This window comes from Phaethon aethereus (assembly GCF_964289735.1).
Source record: "Phaethon aethereus genome assembly, chromosome: 5".
Lineage (NCBI taxonomy): Eukaryota > Metazoa > Chordata > Aves > Phaethontiformes > Phaethontidae > Phaethon > Phaethon aethereus.
In genome coordinates this window covers 39122861-39145937 of record NC_138579.1, presented here as the reverse complement: position 1 = coordinate 39145937, position 23077 = coordinate 39122861, and the positions used below count along the sequence as shown (strand labels likewise).

Here is a 23077-nt window from a genome sequence, read left to right as displayed (position 1 = left end):
CGTGTGTTTTGTTTTGGAAACAGCTACTGTTCCTTCATTTGGCCTAAAGGTCATCTTCCCATGCTGTGTCTGCCTCTATTTGCATCTTCTCTGTCAGGTTATCTGATGGAACCTACCCCTTTGTGTTTTGCTGGATTCAGCTGAGCAGTGTTCTCTCTCACAGTCTGTACTCCATCCCACAAGATACTATTTCTGAACAGGCTGAATAACGGACTCCAACTGTAGAATTTAGGGAGTAGAAAAGGAGGAAAACAATGAGGTGATTTACCTAGTTTACTTCTGGTTGTTGGACAGTTGCTCTTTGTATTCTCTACTTTCTTCTCTTTTTTTAATCTGGCTCAATTTTTTTTCTTTTCCTGCAAAACTATTTTACTTCCTACTAGATCTTGTTTATTAATTAGATTACAGTAACACCTAGATGATTCAGTCAGTGAAAATCGGACACTTTTGTGCCTGCTGACCCTCAGTTCTGTAGTGAGGGCAAGCCTAGGACAGTGAGAATGTTTGGGAAGTCTGTAGCAAGACCAAAACAAACCTTGGATAGAGCTGGAGGAGGATGTGAAACATTCAAACAATAGGGAGTTTTTTGTTGCTGTCATTTGCTACTATTTAATTGCTGTAACGGTAGAGGTAGACCTTAAGTCCTAAAAGGATAAAAGTAATACAGATGAGAGGGAGACTTCAGTATACTTTATGCCTCTGCTTTTGTCATCTCCCTCAAAATACTGGAATTCTGTAGTTGTTTTCCTGTGAATGAAGGCAGAATAAAGGAAAACATAATGCTTTTTGGAGAACTCCTGAGATCACCTCTGTGCCTGGGAAGATCCTCCTAGAAGTGATGCTAAGGCACATGGAGGACCGGGAGATGATTTGAGACAGCCAGCATGGCTTCACCAAGGGCAAGTCCTGCCTGACCAACCTAGTGGCCTTCTGTGATGGAGGGATGACATCAGTGGACAAGGGAGGAGCTACTGATGTCAACTGTCTGGACTTTTGTAAGGCCTTTGGCACGGTCCCCCACAACATCCTTCTCTAAATTGCAGAGAGGTGGATTGATGGGTGGACTGTTTGGAGGATGTGGAGTGGTTGGATGGTCACATCCAGAGGGTAGCAGTCAATGGCTCAATGTCCAGATGGAGATCAGTGACGAGTGGTGTCCCTCAGGGGTCCGTACTGGGACCAGTACTCTTTAATAACTTCATTAATAACATAGTGGGATAGAGTGCACCCTCAGCAAGTTTGCAGGTGACACCAAGCTGAGTGGTGTGGTTGACACCCTGCCTGAGGGATGGGATGCCATCTAGAGGGATCTGGACAAGCTTGAGAAGTGAACCTCTTGAGGTTCAACAAGGCCAAGGGCAGGGTCCTGCACCTGGGTTGGGGCAACCCCCAATATCAGTACAGGGAGATGAAGGGATTGAGAGCAGCCCTGCTGAGAAGGACTTGGGGGTACTGGTGGATGAAAAGCTGGATGTGAGGTGGCACTGTGCGCTCGCAGCCCAGCAGGCCACCTGTATCCTGGGCCGCATCAACAGAAGTGTAGCCAGCAGGTCGAGGGAGGTGATTCTGCCCCTCTGCTCTGGTGAGACCCCACCTGGAGTTCTGCGTCCAGCTCTGGAGCCCTCAGCGCACGAAAGACGTGGATCTGTTGGAGCAGGTCCAGAGGAGGGTCACAAACACAGGATGGAACACCTCTCCTAGGAGGACAGGCTGAAAGAGTTGTGGTTGTTCAGCCTGGAGAAGAAAAGGCTCCAGGGAGACCTTATTGCAGCCTTCCAGTACTTAAAGGGGGCTTCTAAGAAAGATGGGGACAGACTTTTTAGCAGGGCCTGTTGTGATAGCACAAGGGGTCATGGTTTTAAACTAGAAGAGGGTAGATTTCGACTAGATATAAGGAAGAAATGTTTCACGCTGAGGGTGGTGAAACCTTGGCACAGGTTGCCCAGAGAGGTGGTAGATGCCCCATCCTTGGAAACGTTCCAGGTCAGGTTGGACAGGGCTCTGAGTAACCTTGTCTAGTTGAAGATGTCCCTGCTCGTTGCAGGGGGGTTGGACTACATGCCCTTTAAAAGTCCTTTCCAACCCAAAGATTCTATGATTCTGTGATGACTGGTGAAGCAACATTAGCATTCAGTGACTCAATTAGATCTTAAGGGCCAAACAATGCAAGCCTTTGCTGTTACAAGGTCTGGCAGGTCCTGGTATCTAAATCTGGTGATATTCGATGTTCTTAAGGCTCTAGATTCTGAAGTCAGTTATCGGATGAGAATCTGTCTTATTAAAAAAAGTAATAAATTATTGCCTTCCTGGTTTGGAGGGGAAAGGTGAAGCTTCTGTTCACCTGAGAGCTTACCAATCATGAAAGTTTATTAATGATGAGGGATTCCTTTTTATACCAAGTTACATGTTCCTGACGCTAACAGTAAAGAGCAGAAGGAATGACGTGTTGTTGAACATTCTAAGTCTTCACCCTAAATTCCCTACTTTGCCAGTCTTGGTGGATGCAGTTGGTTTTTCTCATATGTTCTTTTTGCAGGAAAGCAAAGGTGTTTAGTTTTGTCAACAATACACAGCTTTTCTTTTATTTGATTATTCTTTAAAGTCCAAGCAAATACCATCACTTCCTGTTAAGGATTCTGGGGGATGTAGTTCTTGAAGAGAGTTCTTGTAGTGAGATAATCAGAAATAGTGATGACAGAATTTAGAAAAATGAGCATGTTACTGAGACATAATAAAATCCTGGATATGGCTTGTGTACGTTTTTAATCTTAAGACCCCTTCCTTTACATTTGTTAACACTTCTGAATATATATATAGGGAAACTCCATACACTTTAATATGACTTATTTGTTTTTCAAATAAACTATCTTGAGATTTCTGAGACTTTTAATATATTAAAAAAAACAAAACAAAACAAAAACAAACAAAACCACAAACAGCCAATGAAAGTATATATGTTAATTGATCCTGTGGTTGCTTTTCTCTTTGGCTTTTTCTAAATGTTTGCTCCAGACTGAATAATAATTGTGTGTGTTTTTAAACACACAGAATAATTCTCTTCCTAATAAACCCCCAAACCTTTCTGCAGTTTTCCAGGCCAAGATTCTGTTTGCCAAGTTTCATTCAGTTCTTTTTGCACAGTTAGAAGTTCCTCAATTTTGTGGTCACAGAAATGCTGACAAACACAGTTGTATGCAATAGGGTATATTAGTTACGAGCATTCAATCCATTTTTTCCTTTTAAGGTCATTCTTTCATTAAGCTAGCTTCACACACTGCTGTTTATGATATCAACACTTTCTCCTTCCTTCCTTCCTTCTCCCTCTTAAATGACACTCACTTCCCAAGGTCTGTGTCTGTACTGCAGTTCATTGTCAAATTTGTAGCTTATCAAGAGAAGCTATTCAGTGGTTTTATTTAATGGTTCTATTTAATGCTGTCATGCATGCTGCTTTTGTTTTATTTCTACCAAAACACTGATCTTCTCTCAGTTTTAATGGCCACTGTTTGTTGCCAAGTTAACTTTTGAATAGCCTGGGTTAACCTTATGTTACCACTCAGGCAGTTGACTTTTCAAAAAAGGGTGAAACAACTTCTTTGTTTAGAAAAGGGGACAGAAGAGGAGAGGGAAATGCTTGTTTCAGGTACAGACTGCACATTTCTGAGTGCACTGAGACTACTAGTTCCCTCACCCCACTAGCTGCCAGTAGAAACGGATTTATTTACATTAGTGGTGCTACTCTTGGATTGAAAGCCTTCCATTGTTTGGCTGAGCTGGTATTTAGTTAACACTCGAGTGCTGCCTGTGTGCAGCATATCCAGCTACGGAAATGACCGTATTGCACATAACTGTCCATTCTCTCCCTCCTCAGCCTCCCTCCAGCTCCAGCGTGTGTATTTGGATTATAATGTTCCATCTGTGGACTAAATATTTCTCTTAATCATACAAGATGACTTTTTACAAAACTCAGAAGTGCATGTGTCTATATTGCTTTCAGAGCTGGTAGGCAACATCAGCATTCCATGGCTTGCTGGGTGAGCCAAATTTGGAAGCAGACTAAATCCCATAGTAATCTGGGTTTGGATTCATAAAGATAATGCCTCTGGCAGTAAAGGCATCCATCTTGTTCAGAGAGATGCCTTTTAGGATTGTCTTCAGATTTCTCACTAGCCATCATGGTCTGAGTCTTTGAGGTGGGAGTATTGCTTTTAGTCTGATGCGTCAGTAAACTTTTCAGTAACTGCAAGAAGGTGTTACCTCTGAAATTCCTTTGCTGGAGCATGCAGTAAGGAGCAGGCAGAAGTGGCAGTTCTAACATGAGCAACATATTCAAGCATGTCTCCACTGCCCCACATAATCCTGTGGGGAAAAAGTCCAAAAGTAGCACTCACTAAAGAGGTAGAGCAGCACCATGATGCAACTGGGAAAGTAACTTGAACAGTGAACATGCTTAAATGCAGCTTGCTCTTTCCTCTTCCCTCCCCACCCCAACAAAAAGAGAAAGAGCAAAAGCTCTAATTCTGATTAGTTTGAAGTTTTTTTATTTAGAACTGCTTGATTCAGACATCCTTTTTAGTACTAATGAGTATTAGTAGTGGTATAATGCTGTAAAAAATAACATCACTTCCCCCCGCTTCTTTCTTGGAGTTGGCTGACAGCTTTTTCCTACAAATTTGATGGAAGTGAATACTCCAGAAGCCATCTTGGGCAATTTTTATTTTACTTTTTTCCCCTAAAGCAAGCATCATTGTTCTATAATCAACTCACTTTTATAATGGAAGATACTGAAGTCCTGGGGTTCCTCAGTTCTACATACTGCTACCATGTGCATTGCCTGCAGTAGGAGGCAGAGGAAGACAGATTTATCAAATCCTTTCTGTCCTCTCTTTGTGAGCTAGGTTCCTTGCTTTTCCACCAATATGGAGCAATGAGCTGCACCCCCTTCATACCCTGCTCCCCCTCCACCAATCGTATTTCTGACCATATCTCTTGGACATACTCTCATAGGAGGAGAGAGAGAACAAATATTTCTCATCTGTTTGGGTCAGGAAATGGATGTTTGGGGGGTTTTGGTGTCATTTTGTCTTTCTTCATCCCCACCTGACTACCTGCTGCCTTTTTTCATAGCTTGTTAAAGGAAAACACTGTGCAGTTAATTTAACAAACCCTTTCAAAGAGGCAGAGAGGAAACAAGCAGGACACAGCAGGGTGGGGAAAACAGAAAACCACTGTCATGTGATTAGTGCAGCAAAATGCACTAGAGTCTGATTTTTGGGGACAGAAATGAGGCAAGTGGGGAAAGTCATTGGCATGTTGCACTCATATATGAATGGCAAATGGCTATTTCAGCATTTCTTTCTCTATCAGACAAACTTAGCCCGCTGCCTTTTTTATTAGTGTGGGGTTTAGGTTTGGGGAGTTTTTTTTGTTTGTTTTTCGTTTTCCTTTCAGCCAAATGTCATGTTGAGGGAACTGCAGCACAAACTGTATTTCCTCTACACATATGGCTGAATTGTGTGGAGTGAGATTATGAGGTAGGCAAAGCTGTGGATCTTTTATGGGGTCTTAACTATGCAACTCCTTAATTGTAGACTTCTTAAGTGTGTATATGATCATAATTTCTGAAGTTCTAGTCTTTCTTACTTCATTTTATTTCTGAAGTAACGTATTCTTTTAGAGCTTTGTTAGACTAAAGTTACTGAAACACAATACAGAATTCAACTCCAAGGGGTGTTTTCTGTGATAGCTTTGACTGCTATAGGAGCTTAATGAAAACATCTGTAAGCAGAATGGAAGCTAGTTTAATATTACACTACTATTACTATAAAATATAATCTCAAAATACTTCAGGCAGGGCGTAATAATAGTAACCATGGAAACTTTGCTTGAAGATTTGAAAGGATGGGGCATCTGCTAGGCTTGCTCACTTGTAGGCAGGAGAGAATTCCGGGTTGCAGTTTAGATCAAGGAGGAGAACTAGTAATGAGGAGAGGGGCTTAGTCTTGGTGCAGCAGTGGCTGCACCTTAACATTAAATCTGGTTGGTGCATAGATGTTACGGTCTTCTTATCCATGGTGGAGAACTCGTATATTTTTATAGAAAATTTGACCTTTTCATAGCCAAAAAATCGGACTTATTTCTGCTGTGTGGTTTTTGGGTTGGTGCTTGGGTTTTTTGGGTGTGCTTTTCTGGTTGGTTTTGGTTGGGGTTTTTTTGTGGGTTTGGTTGGGTTTTTGTTTGTTTTTTTAAGTAAGTGCAAACTTCCATAGAAAAGTTTTTTGGCTTATACAAACCTATCAGGAGGTGGGGGGAGAGAGAAAAAAAAAAAAGTGATGTGTGTTTTGGGTTTTGTTTTATTTTTTAATGCCTGACTGAGTATTTTGAGCTGGTTAAGTACTTCATTGATCTTGACAAACAGAAACTAGGGCTGATGGGGGGGATCCTAAATCCTCGTCTCTAAGGTTACAGTTTCTAGCACTAAATTTTCTCATGTTTTTATTAAAAACCATAAACACTATTAAGAGAAGCTCATTGTCTTTGCCAAGGAGGAGGAGGATGCACACACACACGAGAGATCAGGACTCTTCTGACTGATGCAGGCATTGAGAAGTTTTGGTGCCCAGCTTGAAGCTCTTACTAGTTGGCTTTGAAAGTGTGACGTCCGGTTCTTTTGTGGCACCCTGGATTTGACTGTTCAGTTCACAAAGTCCGTTTATGTGAGCACGGTGTATTTCTAGTGCATTCATTATATGGAGTCTTCTATTTTGTTTTTGGTTTTGTTTAACTGTGGCTTAGGAACAATAGTTTTTTAACTTTACATTATCTCATGTAATGATGCATGCTTCAACCTGCATGGAATGTGGCTTCCCATCCATGTGGAGTGACTAATTTTTCACAAATGTTGGTGCAGAGGGCTACATCAGAAAGTATGATGCAGTCAAATCTATGAATAAACTTCCATCTAGAATCTGCAAATTCTGTGCTGGCATGCTGTGTGTTGTCCGGAAGGTGCGTAAAAGTCACAGCTCAGTCATCACAACATTTGATGGGGATTGCTCAAAACGTGTTAACAAAAGGTTGAGCTGTGGTACTGCTTAAGGAAGTTAGTTATCGCTGATGAAAAGAGGGATAAAATGTTTTCCTTCTTTGTTTCCCTTTCCATACACACGATCATTTCAAGTACAGGTTGAATTGAGTCTTTGAAAAAAACAGAAAGCCTGTACAATGCAAGTTGAATTTCAGTTATGCTTTGATTATCATTAGGTTGCTGGATGGAACAAATTCCATATTCTGTTACAGTTTTAAAGAGAGAACTTGGAAACTTACGACCATTTATTTGTCTTGATATGTCAATAAGAACTGATAGAAATACTGCAGCTCTGATCATACAGCCTTATATGGAACAAGGACACTAGCTAATTCAACTGTGTGAGTTTTAGGTAATAGGATCATGTGGTAGCATAATTGTCTTGCCTACTTGGCAATATTTTTAGATTAAGAAGGTTCGAGATTAGTTAAGTGACTTATTTTAGCATTTCTTACAATAACTTGCTGGTAAGATGGCCTTTTATTTAAGACAGCTGGAACTGATTGTAGAGTTCAAACATCCTCTGATGCCCTGTAGAAATGTAAATAGAAACAGAAGTGAGGTAATGGTCAGAGTACCTACAACTGGAGAAAATGCCACCTGGTGCCAGAGCAGAGATTAAAAAAAAAAGTTTGGGCTGCCTGGATTCAGGTAGCAGCTGAATGAAAAGAGCTGAGTGCTGGTAGGCTCATTCTCAAATGCAGACATCCCAGAAGTACAAGAACAGCCTTTCTAAGGCTAAGGCTATTTTGTGAGACTTTGCTCCTATGCAGGAAAAGTATTTATTACTAACAAAACCACTCACAGTCTTTAACTTTACTCTTGTGAAGACTTTATAGTCTTAGCATTTTGATACTTTGTCACTCAGGTTTTGAATCAAGTTTGTTCAGGAATTGGTGCTTTGAAGCAGAAACTAAATAAGATTATAGTTTACTGGATTTGTTTGTTTGAGATGACTCAGTAAGATTAGAGAGAGAGAGTTCTGTCTTTAAGTAGTTCAGTTTATACGCACAGCCCATCTCACTTGTTTCCTCTCTCTTTTTCCAGTTCACTGCTCCGCTACGGTGGAAACCTCTCCCTTCAGAGTGCCATGAGTGTCCGGTTCAACAGCAATGGAACCCAGCTGCTGGCACTGCGTCGGCGCCTTCCCCCGGTGCTCTATGACATACACTGCCGGCTGCCTGTCTTCCAGTTTGATAACCAAGGGTACTTCAACTCATGTACTATGAAGAGTTGCTGTTTTGCAGGTGATCGTGATCAGGTAATAAGCAAGCAATGCTGTCCCGAGGCTCCAGAGTTTCCTTGAGTGTTCGAAAACACCTCTGTAAGGGGTTTTTTTTCTGATCCAGGAGATAAAATAGAAGTCAGGACACATGTAGGCTAGAACTGTCCTCAGAATTGTTTTGCAACGGAGGCTCTGAAGGAAGAAAAACATATGCCAAAGCACATGATAAGTTTTATCTTTTGTTTGATACTATTTAATACTTACTTGGAAGGTGTTATTCACAAGAAAAATATTTGCAGAGTCTTTTTAGGCCTGATTAATAAAACTTTAGAACTATGAGTAGACAATATTATCTACATTTGATAAGGAAGCATCTTTTTTTCATTTCAATATTGCTATGGAGTGCAGTAGAGGCAATCCCAAGAACATAAATATTGTGCATTTATAGAGTTACTGATTCTTATTTCAAATTACAATGTTTCTCTTCTAATACTATAGTACTGTATCAGATTATAGGTCTTTATAGTTCATTGTTCTGTAAGTGGTGATGGCGGGTGTTTAGGAAGGAATAGTTTGTTACTTCACTGAGGCAGGACTCTGTCCCTGCTACTAATCACAAAGAAATGGGTCACACATAAGATGAGCAACAGCAGTTTGTGTGATTCTAGAGCTGGATATTGTCTTAGGTCAGCGGTATTTAATAACCACTAATACTGTTTAAGGACAAAAAAATGTATTTTCAAGCCATGATAGTATAGAACTGAGATCTGAAAATTTCTTTGCTGTCATAAATAAAATTCCTGCGGTCAGAATTTGGTCATTAATTCTACTGCTGTTGCTGCAGGAGGCAGAGTTGAGCTTCTTTCAGACTGCAAGTAGGAAATACATGTACGTCACTGAACTTGAGCAATGTTTCTGAGTTTTACATAGCGTTTGGCAGAAGGAGTGTGAAAATGCAATGGTGAAACCATCTTAAAAAAAATGGAGTGGTTTACTGTAAAGAATGGACAAACACATATATTGTTCAAGAAGAAAACTGCTGATGTGCATTATTTAATGAGCCTAAAGATGACACTCTTTTCTCCTGTGGAAGTCAGAGTAGACCTGTGTACACTCTGACATATAGTTTAGCTTCTCATCTGTTCCTGAAGATCTAGATAAAAGCCTGAGCGTCTGTTGTGCTTTCTAAGCCATTTTCTTATGGGTATGGTGTTAGTTTAATGAGAAGAATATGGCTTTTCAGTATCAGGTTGATGCGGTACTTCAGAAGCCTGCATTTTTAAAAAATCTGATATTCTTTTGGCTTGACAGACTTTCTGTTCAGATAAGTAGCAGTACATAATGCTGGAAATCAGAGCAAAAGACATTTATATTCCCTTATAAATGCAATAAGAAGCTAGTAGGGAAGATGAAGTTTAATATTAGAATATTAGAGAGATGTGGAATTTGACATTTAGATACCTGCACAAATTGGAAGGAAAAAAGATAATGAAGTCACAGAAAATGCGACCATGTGGTCCAACTGTACATGTCTGAAACTGTCCAGTAATGCTCAAATTCAGACAACTTAAGATTGTCAACGCTATGGATAGTCCTTAGGGACTGCGTTTTACAGAGAACCTAATTCCAGTTCTAGGTGTGCCTAGAAAAGAAGGTTAGAGTTGGAACCTGCTGTAAGATACACAAGGTGAATAAAAAAAAAAATTACAATGTTTTTGAGTTTTGCCTTTCTGTACAATTAGTATGCTTTAGCTTTTTGGTGAGCTTTAAGAGTATGAAATAATGTATAGAAGAGTCCCCTCGCAAATCAGATTTCACCAAAAAAAGAAATAAATCTGTTTCCAATTTAATCTGGTTCCAGCTCCCTCTCCCATTTAATATTGCTGTCTTTTATTCAAGATCCATGCAAAGTGAGCTTCATAGAATTCTTTGCTTGTATTTCCTTGTAGAATCAAAACTTTGTGTGGTCTAAGGTTCATTTGAAGGGATCTAAGGATAAGAAAGTTGTGTTCAAATTATGAGCGGCACTTGTGGTAGGAAGGCTTCTTCAGAAATTTTCTTTCATTGCACCTCTGATTTTCTCTGTCTTCGATTTTTCTTTTCATCTTTGTTAAACTGATGACTCCAAATCTTTTTTCTCTTTTAAGCTGTCTTAAATAGTTAGGTTTTAATACTTCATACAGAGCCTAGTAATTTAAAAAAGTGACTGTCCTGTGTTCAAAACTATTATTGTCTGCACTGTTAGCTCATCTGATAAAGCTGCATTTTGATTCTATATTTTAACCCTAACAAGAAAGGTACATCCTTAATTCAGTGCTTAGAATGCAGTTGCATTGGGGAAAAACTGAACTGCTGAAAGACGAAGGCCTTTCTTATCCAGCAGAGGTGCTGCAAAACCTTTCACTGATTAAACTTCCTAACCTGGCAGAAGCATTTACTTCTTTTTCTGGGTTAATGACTTGATTGACAGTCAGGGGGCTCTGGCAAGCGTTTGAGTGCAATATAAGGAAGGGATTAGAGGGTGGATGAGAGATGGACCGATGGCCTTTCAGCACTGTGAGTCTCAGCTCCTTACAGAACTACAGAGTTTGCTAATCTTTCTGTGAAGCTTGTACATGGATAATGGTTTACTCATAGGAACTTTTCCTATAAATCATGACCATCAGGGTTTAAAAACCCACAACTGTTAGTATCTTAGTACTTGCCTTTGGAAGTTTGCTGTAACACAGTGGTGAAAATCTACAGAGAAGGTAAATAACACTATGTTCCATATGCAACTGTTGCCTTCTAGTATGGCAAAAATGAACAGATTACGAGCTGCAAGCACACAATTTAGGACTTGTCTTGGAGATCACCCTTACTTTAAGAAATTAAATACTTAAGTTCCCATAATGATCAGATGTGTTATTCTTACTTTGACAAGGTATGTGTGTTAAATGAATACAATTTCTTTGCACAAATGAAACACAGACTGCTAGTTGGAGAACAGTTTGATTGGTTTGTCTGTTGATAGCAGTTAGGCTTTGCATACTAATCTTTTCTCAGTATTGTCTTTTTAGTGCCCACAGATTGTGACAGGTACTCAATAGGACTTGGATCCAGAACTCTGACTTGTCACTCTAGAGGGGAACTTGCTACCAGCAGGTGTGCAGTGACCTGCATACCAGCTCGTTTTATTGGAGCCTCTGTGATGCAAGTAGATTGAAACCTCTTAATAAAGAAATACCATTAACGCTTTAAGGAACAAAACTCAGAAAGATTCACCTGTTAATAACCCCAGTGATATTTTTAAGTTCAAAAGAACGCATTCCGAAGTGCTTGGATGGTTTTGAGTTGTTGCAGGTATTTTGGGTGTGTGAGCTGTAGCACAAGCTAAGTGACAGGGATCTTGGAGGATGAACAAATTTGCTTCTTTTTGTGTCCTTGCAAACTGTTGTTTTCCTCTAAAAGCATTATTGCCCTAGGCCTTGTGAACTGATTTGAAAATCAGCGAAGAGTATATGCAAGCATTTTTCCTAGAAATGCTACAGTCAGGGCTTTTTTTGTTTATTATAACTACCAAAGCTTGAGAGGCGATGTTTAGCTGGTGTTTTATTTGCACTCATTTATAATTGCCTTTTACTTGGTCCTCTCAGAACTCTGTCTTTTGTCCATGTTGTGAGTGTAATGACCTCATTCACATGACACTGATTTTTCTTTGTGGGAGAACTGTGATGTTGGTAGATAAACGCGTTCAGAATTGTGTGCCATTTGCATTATCCAGGAGCTCACTTGAGTCATACAGCTGTGGAAGGGAGGAAGGATAAGATAGGCTAGGTGGATCAAGCATGACTCTCTGTTGGCTATAGAAATTCATGTGAGAGCATAATTAAGCCATCCTTCTGGCACAGGTATCCAGGCCCAGAATTTTAAAGGCAGTTTATTTACGCACTTAACTCCCACTGACTTTACCCTAGTGTGCACAAGTGTTTGTTTACATACAAATCATAAGATGTGTGAGAATCACAAGTTGTGTCAGGGTACTGGGGGAGTTTCCGTTCTTCTTGTCAGTGTTAGAATTCGGGAAATGTTGTTTAAATACTAAGGATTTTCAGTTGCTAGACTGGTATGGGAAGTATCTTCTTGGATCTGAGGATAGAGAAAGTATTGAAGGGCTTTAGGTACCCAAATTCATTTTTAAGCGTAGCAGGCTCAGAGACCATGGTGATGGGCAGCAGCAGAATAAGACCTACAAAAAAACCTGCAAAACACAGCCCCCCCCCCCCAAACTAAAATAGACCAAAAGCTTTTCTTGCTCAAGAATTGATGCCCGTGTCACAGTGATGACTACTATCAGCTCATTCCTTTTTTTCACTGTGCAGATAATGTGAGGCTCTATAACACTTGTAGCTGTAAAATCAACTGCCTATTGCCCGCTTTAAAAAAAGGTGGGGGTGAGGAGAAATAACTTGTACCCTGTGAGTCAAACAAAAAGTGTCTTGACTCTGGCATGCCCTCAGACATTACATCACCACTCAGCCTTTTCTGTTGACATTACACTGGTATAGGAGAGTTTCAGGAATGCACCACTCACGGTACTGCAGACTGCTCCAACTCCCTATAAAGTTACAGCCTTCGTTATGTTGAAGTCTGTGTGCTAAATAGCCCTGGTTATGGACAACCCAGTTTTTAGCAAGACAGAATTACTACATGAATGTAACCCTTTCAATAACAGGATTAGCTGTATAGGTGCCATGGGTCTTATATGGCTGTGCATTGCCTTTGTAAAGAAATAGAACTTTTCTTGTGTGTTCTTCTTCGTGTCATCTAACTTAAAGACCATTTATCTCAGGAAGTAGTACTTATCAATGTCTAGCTTTAAAAACTAAAAAGAAGAAAGGGAATTGTTCTTCTAAAGAATATACTGTGTGTTTCCTGTGCACATAAGACTTCTTAATGAATAGTAGCTTATTGCAGTCAGCATTTCCTAATATATAAAAAGTACTGTGTGCAAATATGTTGCTGTGCTTGGATAAAAAGAAAATCAGTGTCTAACTCTCTCTTAAATTGGCTTCTTCCAGGAATTACTGATGAGGTTGTATTTTGTTTTTTACTTTATCTAAGTGGCATTTCAAATCCCAGCTATATGCATAACATTACATACATGAGTGATTTATCTGGCTAGGAAATTATTCCTTTCTTCTCCCTCCTCTCCCTCCCTCCCTCCCTGTCATTTTTGGTAATTGACGTGGGAGGTGATAGAGAGAATGTCTTCAGAGTCAGGGTCTTGACAGAAGGGGCTGGGCGTTTTCTTTAAGCCTTCTTATTCTGATCACCTCCCATTCCCCAGGGCATCCTTCCAGCCCCATTTCCTGTCTCCCTTCTCTTCTGCATTCCTGTAAGCCCTAAAAAAGGGCTTACAGATGTAAGTAGGATGTTTTTAGACAGTAATGCATTAGCCAAAGGGACCCATACTGAAGCCAAATTCTGGTGGAGTGGAACCCTGACTCAGGAGATTTTATGGTTTGCAGGCTTCACGTTCCTCAGTGCATCGCAGGAGATCTGTAGTTTGGTAGCGTCCCTTGTGGGACTGGGGAGAGGGAAGGGAAAGGAAGGGAGGGTGAGCAGGAATGCACTGCTAACAGTGACACGCAATGGGTGCTGCACTGGCAGTGTTTCTTGTTGAGCTGTTAAAACTAGGCCTTGTCTAGATACTGAAAAAGTGACACTGAATTCTGGAGGATTTTGACTAATAAAATAGTTGATTTAATGTGTATTTGAAAAAGTAAAGTAACAGATGGCTGAAGAAGACAAAAGAGAGCAATTGGGGTGCATGGAGTTTTAGGCATGTACAGAAGAATCCCCCTCATACGCTCAGATAAACTTGTTGCTTGCTTTGGAATGTAATAAGAGTATTTTCCCTGCCATTGAAATCCACAGTAAGGGTTTCTAAGTTGCGTTTGTTCATAAATAAATTACTGTTATGGCCTTTCCGCATGGCAAAAAGGCAGCTGTAAAAATGTTGATGGATTGTTCCTGATGATGCTTCTGTAAGCATTTAAAACTGCCCCACACAGAGTTGGCTGCTTGTAAGATTAGGGATTTAGGGAGTGGGAATACAATTTTTTGGCTTTGAATTTTATGTACTAGAAGCAATTTGTGTTTCTCCAGTCTGCTGTGTCACAGCTTTTCTTTTTCCAGTTCATGAGATAGGCATGTTTCTTACTGAGGAACAAAGTTTCTCTTGTAAACAGGCTTTGGACGTACCTGCTTGATTCTCTGGCCAAGATGGAAAACTTCTAAGTTCTTTTTTATGCTAGTTTCAGCCTTCCAGAAGTACAGCCTCAAACAATACAGGTTGCAAGCTGCTGTCCTGGCTAGTATGAATAGACAGCTGTTTTCAAATCAAATGTGTTTCTTAATACCACAATGCAGTCAGCCCTTGTTGTAGATTACTCTCTAAATTTGTTAAATGTTGCACAGAAGATACAATTTGTGCCGCAGAATTTATTACAAAGCAGAAGATAAAAGAATGTATAGATATCCTTTCTTGTAAGTAAATGATTTTCTTAACCATAAGTTTTCCAAAACACATTTCAGAAATAGCTCTCCCAGTTATGTCTCATCTTACTTTGGATTTTGCCATTGAGAGACAGCAACAAAAGGTTGCCTGCACAGGTGACTGCTCTTTCCATCTTCCCAACCCTACACCCTGGTTAACTGCCTGGGGAGAGGAACTTCTTAGCTGGTAACAGTGAGAGCTTCTAAAGGAAGAGGCAGCCACTTTGCCTGGGGTTGCAGTCTGAGGGTACAAACAAAGCAGTATGCCATTGAGAGGGGAGGTCCTGTACTTCACCTAGGTTGTACTGGCACCCACCTGTCCCCTATTTCAAGCTGGTTGAAATACATAAATGAGAAGAAATACATTGAATGAGTGATTGTGATTTGTATGGGATTTTACTGTTCTATCTGCTGAACCAGACCACTGCTGTGTCACGAGCACTGATGTTGGCATGAGGGATGTAGGTGAGAATGTACCTACCAAGGAGATCAGCAGATGATCGTTAGAGCAGCTTTTCAAGCTGTACTCAGTGGGAACTCTATACTAAAAGCCTAGATTCATCAGCATGAAGGTAACAGCCCAACAGAAAGATCAGGAATCGCTAAGAGTTGGAAATACTTGATGAATTGACTGTTGTTTATTTCTTAATCGTTTAAGGAAAGGAAAGGAGTCCTCTGCTCTGTGGGAGATCCTGTTTTCTTCTTTTATTCCTCTGGTGTTGCCCATCTCAAACAAGCTGTATTATCTTGCTGATTCCTTGGTTTTTTGCTTCTTGTTGATTTTTGAATAGGAAAAAGTCTTCTCCTCCTCCATAGATGTGTCCTCACCTTGTTTCCCCTCTGGTCAGTGGGTACTCTAACAATAGAAGGATGATTTGAAAACAAATCTATGGGTTTTCTGCCTGCAGGAACTGCAGACTTAATGCTAAATTCTGATCAAATGCTAAATTGAGTATCAATTTTTTTTTTTTTTTAAATAAGAGAAAATAGCAGGGGAAGTCTCATTTATAAGGAAGATGTGTAGAGCAGTCTTGACATCACGGAGGGCCCAGTAGTAGCTATAAAAAAAAAATCTTGGTTGTATTCCATTAAACATTTTTTTCATGCAAAATATGTAATTTACAGCAAGACTTTTGTTTATGGTTTCAATATTTTATATATATACACATACAAGCACACACACAAATATATGTGTGTATATGAGGTGACCTTTCTTACTTTTTGCTTTTATTTTTTTATAGCTTGCTTTCTTCTCCCCTTTGAAATACTTCCATGAGAAGCAGATCATGGTGATGTCATTGGGATTTTGCTGGGCTCAAGGTTGAGTTCCCATTGGGGTTTCCTGATATTTAGTAAGGGGGTGTAATTACAGTATTGCTTTGCTCTCAGTGGCTACTTACAGGGCCTTTCTCTCTGCTGTGTGGCTGCCTGTTTGTAAAAAAGTATTTACAGGCAGTCCATAATGCTGGAACCCTCAGGTCATCTGTCAACTTTGAAATTGGCCATTAGGCTTAAAAGCTCTTGGAGACAGAGAGATGCCACAAAGAACAAAATAGCATAAGCCCTGTTTCCTTAGGAAACCTTTCTTCCTTGAAAAAATACAGGTTTTATGTTCTTCATGTAAATGGATTCCTTCTCCAAAGTGCAGATTTCTATGAATTTCAATCTCTTTTGGACAAATAATCCTCTTCACTGGGTAAAGAATTGGCTGGACGACTGAGCCCAGAGAGTTGTGGTGAACAGAGTTAGATCCAGCTGGTGGCTGGTTACAAGCGGTGTTCCCCAGGGCTCAATACTGGGGCCAGTCTTGTTTAATATCTTTATTGATGATCTGGATGAGGGGATCGAGTGCTCCTTCAGTAAGTTTGCAGATGACACCAAGCTGGGTGGGAGTGTTGATCTGCTGGAGGGCAGGAAGTTGCTATAGAGGGATCTGGACAGGCTGGATCAATTGGCCAAGGCCAACTGTGTGAGGCTTAATAAGGCCACGTGCTGGATCTTGCACATGGGTCACAACAACCTCATGCAATGCTACAGGCTTGGGGAGGAGTGGCTGGAGAGCTGCCCAGCAGAAAAGGACCTGGGAGTGCTGGTTGACAGCCGGCTGAATATGAGCCGGCAGTGTGCCCAAGTGGCCAAGAAGGCCAACAGCATCCTGGCCTGTGTCGGAAATAGTGTGGCCAGCAAGAGTAGGGAAGTGGTTGTGCCCCTGTACTTGGCAGTGGTGAGGCTGCACCTTGAATAGTGTGTTCATGTTTTGGGCCCCTCACTACAAGAAGGACATTGAGGTGCTCGAGCGTGTCCAGAGAAGGGCAATGAAGCTGGTGAGAGGGCTGGAGAACAAGTCTTATGAGGAGCAGCTGAGGGAACTGGAGTTGTTTAGTCTAGAGAAGAGGAGGCTGAGGGGAGACCTTATCGCTCTCTACAACTACCTGAAAGGGGGTTGTGGTGAGGTGGGTGTTGGTCTCTTCTCCCAAGTAACTAGCGATAGAACAAGAGGAAATGGCCTCAAGTTACGCCGCAGGAGGTTTAGCTTGGATATTGGGAAAAATTTCTATAGTGAGAGAGCGGTCAAACACTGGAACAGACTGCCCAGGGGGGTGGTGGAGTCACCATCACTGGAGATGTTCAAAAAACATGTAGACATGGCACTTCAGGACATGGTTTAGTGGGTATGGTGGTGTTGGGTTGATGGTTGGATGTGATCTTAAAGGTCTTTTCCAACTTTAGTGATTGCGTGATTCTGTAATCAATGTCTTTGAGATTTCAGTGATACTTCATGTCAAACTGTGGTTTCCTCGGTGCATATCCCACCACAGAGGAGACATGCAAGGCAGCTCTTCTCATATGCTCAAGAGGAGTTAAGACTTCAGCCTAGCAGACTGCCACCAATCCAAATTCTTTATCTGTTGTCATAGGAAAAAAAGCAAAAGCCTACACTCCACCCATGTGTTATATTATGTTACAGGCAATATATGGAGGGACTGTACACCTTGCCTCTTAAAGGAGCTGTGTAAAGTACCAGCAGAACTGTTTCAAATTTGGATGCCCCAGTGCTTCTTCCCCAGTGTGAGGATTTTGCATTACTTCAGGAGCTAAGGGCCAGCTTGCTAAAAGCCCAAGAAAAATGCTGTCGGCTCTGATCTTTTCTGCCCCAAGTTTCATTGGCCCCTCTGAGGAAAGGACAGACATGTGAGTGGGAATTGAGATTTAAGAAGTTTAGTCTCTTTCAGAGCTGACTTGTTAGTAAAGCTGAAAGAAGCAGCATGGTATTTGAGTCTCTCTAACAAGCATTTTCCTGTTAGTAACTAATCACTTTTCAAATGGTTATCATCTCTGTACCATTACCCATAGTCTCATTCATCTGTTTATAATTATATGATGCTTTTTGTTTTGTGCTTTTAAGACAAATTCTCCTACATTTTTCTTGTTCTCCTCTACATTAGTAGGGCCATTCAAAAGACTTGCTCATACTTTTCGAAAAATGGTCCATGTCTGCTGGTCCCTTGTCTAGGGCCAAAAGCTTAAAAATGTCTCTGATATAGGTCATAAGTAAGAGGAAATTTTATGGAAACGGGAAATGTGGATGTTGGTAACTGTAAAATAAGGTTTGATTTAGATACAATTTCATTGTAATACTCCATATTCAGTAGCACCTGAGAAAATGTAGCTTGTGGGATTTTCAAAGCTTTCAAACTGGCACTGGTAGGAGCAAAATAAATTCCCCAGAGTGGTAGTACTCTGCAAAATGCAATGCTAATGCTACTGTTACGAGACTATAGCAGCAGCAGATTAGATCTCCATTTATTTATATCAACTGCTGTAATTTCCTTGGGGAGAAAGAAAATGAGAAGAATTACAGTGGAATGAGTGGGGAGCACTAGTCCGAAGTAATTCTGCCAGATTCCTGATGATCGTTCATTTTAAGCATTTTATACGTACTTGAAGCTCAGACTGAATTTGTGTTTTCTCCAGCAGCAGACTCTAACCACGCCTGAGAGTTTTCTTCCTTCTAAGGCAAACTTCTGAATCAGCAGCTTGTAGTCATCTGGAAGCCTTTTCCTGTCATTGTTGCTAACAGCTAGACATAGCAGCTGATTCTTCCCTTCTAAAAAAATTCCAATATGAATTATTAGCAACAGTTTTTCTGTCTAATCTCATGTTCATGTGAATGTTGTGAACGTTGATTTCCAAAGTCCTGGTCAAATATAGCAGCAAAAATGCAGACAATGAAACAGGTGGTTTTAATATTGGTCTCTCCCCCCAGACATCTGAGCATCTGAGCTCCTCGCGCAGTGTCTGGTCTGATTCAGAATTCAGCACTGCACTGGTTCTTGAGGTTATGTTCTGCTTGGAGTTTCTCTTTTGGGGGGGGAGGGTGGGAAGAGGGAGAGTGCACCCTGTCTTAGCCATTTACTTGTCTCTGTGAATGCACATGTTTTTGCCTCTCACTGGCTTACCTCTGTGATTTGATTATCTGGGCTTTTGTTCTTAAAGTGAGTGAGTAGAAGGTACTCTGCTAGGAATTAGTTTTGCACATCCCCTCAGGACCAAAAATCCTTGGCCACAATTAAAGTGGAGTCTAAGCATATGCAGCATGACATTCTTTCACCTACCCCACCCCAGCACCGACTTTTTCTTTCCTTTCTGTTCCTTCCTTTTAAAAAGGCTACTCCATTTCCTTAGGATTTCAGCCTTATTAACTAGGGTTTGGTGCACTTCATAGTGATTATTTCTTTGAATTTTCTAATAGTGTGGACTGACTTTTGCATTTTCTCAATCCTTATTCTCCAGCTTTCAACTAGTGTGGAAAACTATTGGCTCATTGTTATACTAATAATGAATACATCAAAGAAAAATTTTCACAGATGATCATGTAAATGTCCTAGTAACGTCAGTCCAGCTGCGCTCTCCAGAGGCCTTGGGTTCCCATTGTCTTGTGCAGAGAGTACTAATTGCAACTGAGTTTCTTTTTCAAATGTCATGGAAGAGGCGTGTTTCTGCTTTTAGCAGCTCGGGTGTCGGCACTTGAAGCTTCAGCTGGCACATCTTTCTTGCAATAGCTGCAGTCATGAAGCTGTGTTTCTGGCAGTCTCTTGGTCTCTGTCGGAAAAGCCATGTTCTACTTCCCAGACCCCTGTCACCTGTTCATACAGAAAATGATAAAAAGAATGTATTTGGGGCTTCAGTTCTATATTGTGAGAACAGCAGGAAAGCATGTATCCCAGAGGTATCCTAACAGGGAAAGAGAGTGGAAAACAATGCTGGCTGCTACAGTGGCTGCAGTGGAATGGCAGAGATACCAAATACTTGAATATTTTGTGGAATATGATCTATTTCTGATAATTATTGTCAGAGCTAACTAGCGAAATAAAATTTAAATTTATATAAAAAGTTTGCAACTCACGGCCCTTTCCTTGCAACATCAAACTTGTGTAGATTACTTTATCAATTAATGCTTTTGGCACTTACTGGTGGCTGTCTCAGTTGCAAGATTAAACCCGTAAGCACTTCTTCAGAACAGCTGAGATCCTGATCTGAGCTTTGTTCTGTGACTAGACATAAATTTCAGTGCAGATGCTTTATTCATTGCTACTTATTTTCTCTTAATTCATTCCAGAATACTTTGGCCCAGTGTATTTGGTGGGTGCAAATGTCATTGGGCTAGAAAATGGTGGTGAAGTGAAGAACTTCATAGTGCTTTTAAGTAGCTAGGAACTACCTTGGAGACAGTTGGATTGAATATCTTCTCCATTGGAGATATTGAGAAGTCATCTGGACATGGTCCTGGGCAGTTGGCTCTAGGTCACCTTGCTTGAGCAGGGTGGTTGGACCAGATCACCTCCAGAGGTCCCTTCCAGCCTCAGCCATTCTATGATTCTGTGAACTACTTTCAGATACTTGCCAGTTTCTTTCTTTAAATTCCCCAAATTGTGACCACCTGAATTTATACAAGTCCACGTGCTGAACTGCAGCTTATGCCTCTGTCTGTGTGGTCTAAGTTTGTCTTCCCATTGGGGTTTTCATGAAGCTGTGATGTGTGATGGAGCGTAAAGGTTTCAGGTGGGCATTTTCCTGACAGTGCCCACCTCTCCCCACTTCCCGTCCCCCAACCTAAAAACCAACCCCAATCCACCAAGACAATTATTTCCCTTTTCACTTTGGTAATCTTTGAAAAAATTGAATCAGAAGAGAGCGCTGGATGGAGGTCATCTGACTTAAGCTACTTCTCAGAGCAGAGCATCTTCAAAGTCAGATCAGGTTTCTTGGGGAATTGTCCAGGTAAATTTTGGATTTGCAAGGGTAGAGATTCCGCCACCATTCTGCAGCCAAGTTGCCGTGTTCGTTACACTCTTCCTGAACATGCTGTTCCTTTGTGCTCAGCTGGAATTTCCCTTGCTTTGACTTGTGACTGTTTCTTCCTGAGCATCCACTGCATGCCTCTGAGAAGAGTCTGTCCCCAGCTGCTCTCTATTCCTTCAGACAGGGCGAGACTGTTGAAGTCCACTCTGTCCCTTCACTTTCTCTTTTGGCTAAGTAAGTCCAGTTCCCTTAGCTTTTCTTCACAGGTCACGTGCCTTCAGCCCCAGCAGCCCTCCTCCACTCTCTGTCGTATTCATTAGTGTCACTCTTGTATTAGGGGACCCAGACCAGACACAATACTCCAGGTTTGGCCTCAGAAGTGACAGGTAAGGGGAATAATCACTTGTCTTGACTTGCTGGTTACTCTCGAGATAGTGCAGTCAAATTGCCATTAGTCCACATCACTGCAGGGGCACTATAAATTTTGCTATCTCCAAAGCAGGACAGAGTATGCTCGGATCAGTGGTCTTTGCAGATAGTATGTTCTTGTTCAGTGGGCAATGATACACCAGATTTCCTAGACAGTTGGCCATTGAGTCTTACAGGATACACAGTGTGTTCCTCTGCAAATCAATTTGGAAGCTGGCTTGAAGAGTCTCACAGACACTTCGTTCCCTGCACATATGTAATGTGTTTTTTCTGTGTTGTGTGCCTGGTGCAGGATATCTGAAATCTGTCACTTTGGAGCCTGTCACTGTTCGTAGGTTTATTTGATTTACAATGTAAAGTGCTAAATGACTCTCATATTGAAGCGTTGTTAGATCTTGTTTGGTTTAAAAAAAAAAAGGGCATTATGATCATAAATTCAAGATACTAACCTTTCTAGCTGTTTTTGAAGTCTCTGTCTTTCTCTACATGTCCTAGGCAAAGCAGTTGCTGCTTCAACCACACAGTTTGGTAATAAATACTAACAATTGGCAAGACCTCTATAATGTTAAACAAGACTTTTTTTTTCATGTAGCATTTCTTCTGTAACAAAACATATTAGAGGTGCTTGCTTTCTGATTGCTGGGAGGCTGCATGTATGAGCCCTAATCTGTGTAGTTTTGGCACAGTGGCTCAGCCTGCTGTGCGCTAACATTTATAAGCAGTCAAATGAAAGGGAAGCACATATTCCTGGCACCATGAGGTCAGTCTGGCAGAGGTAAGCTGCTTAAGTGCTTGAACATGCTGGCTTGTAGAAGTAACTTCTTGGCTTGGAAAGGATGAGTCTATGAGTGATGCAGAACTAGTGTGCACAAGTTTTTAAAGGAACTTTTGTTTCATCAGTGCTTCTTATCTGTCAGAAAATGGGCAGAATTGCATTCATAAGTGCTTACTCACATCCTACATCCTTAAAAATAAGAGAAAAAAGAACGGCTGGATTGTGATAATAGGAAACCAGAGAAGGGATTTTAGTGGTTGGTTATTGCATTTTTGTGGCTGGAAACATCCAAACACTGCACAAACATAATTATCATTGCAAACAGAATATATGCAAATTTATAGCAGTTTTGTCCATGTTAGTGTATATTTTTTGTTTATTTGCTTCTCAGTCCTGTGTTATTCCAGGACTTGTCTCCTTGCTGCTTGATGTTCCTTTGCCTGATGAGTTTATGTATCCCTGGAGAATGAAAGGCAGAAACCAGTGATATTTGAGCCAAACAAAACAGAATTTGTCTCCTATCAAAGGTTAGAAAAGGGACAAACTTGCTCCATTTCTTTCTTTTTCTCCCTTCCCTCTATTATAATAATAATAATAACAACAATAATGAAAAAACCAACTTCTTGATTGTATTGATTAAGCAGAAGCCTTAAGTCAGTTGAGGGCTAGAGACTTACACTGTCTATACCAGTGTAACTGGAATTGGAATCTCCCTTGG

General features: G+C 40.8%; 1 protein-coding gene across 1 annotated transcript in view; it reads left to right on the top strand.

Annotated features, from left to right (window-relative positions):
* The window catches only part of DCAF5 (DDB1 and CUL4 associated factor 5), a gene marked incomplete at its 5' end in the record, with an annotated part of 77905 nt that overhangs the window by 32844 nt on the left and 21984 nt on the right, over window positions 1-23077 (top strand). Inside the window, one exon of the mRNA XM_081999832.1 lies at window positions 8135-8348. Within this exon, the coding sequence (XP_081855958.1) occupies window positions 8135-8348 (214 nt within the window). The remainder of the gene's footprint in view (window positions 1-8134; window positions 8349-23077) is intronic.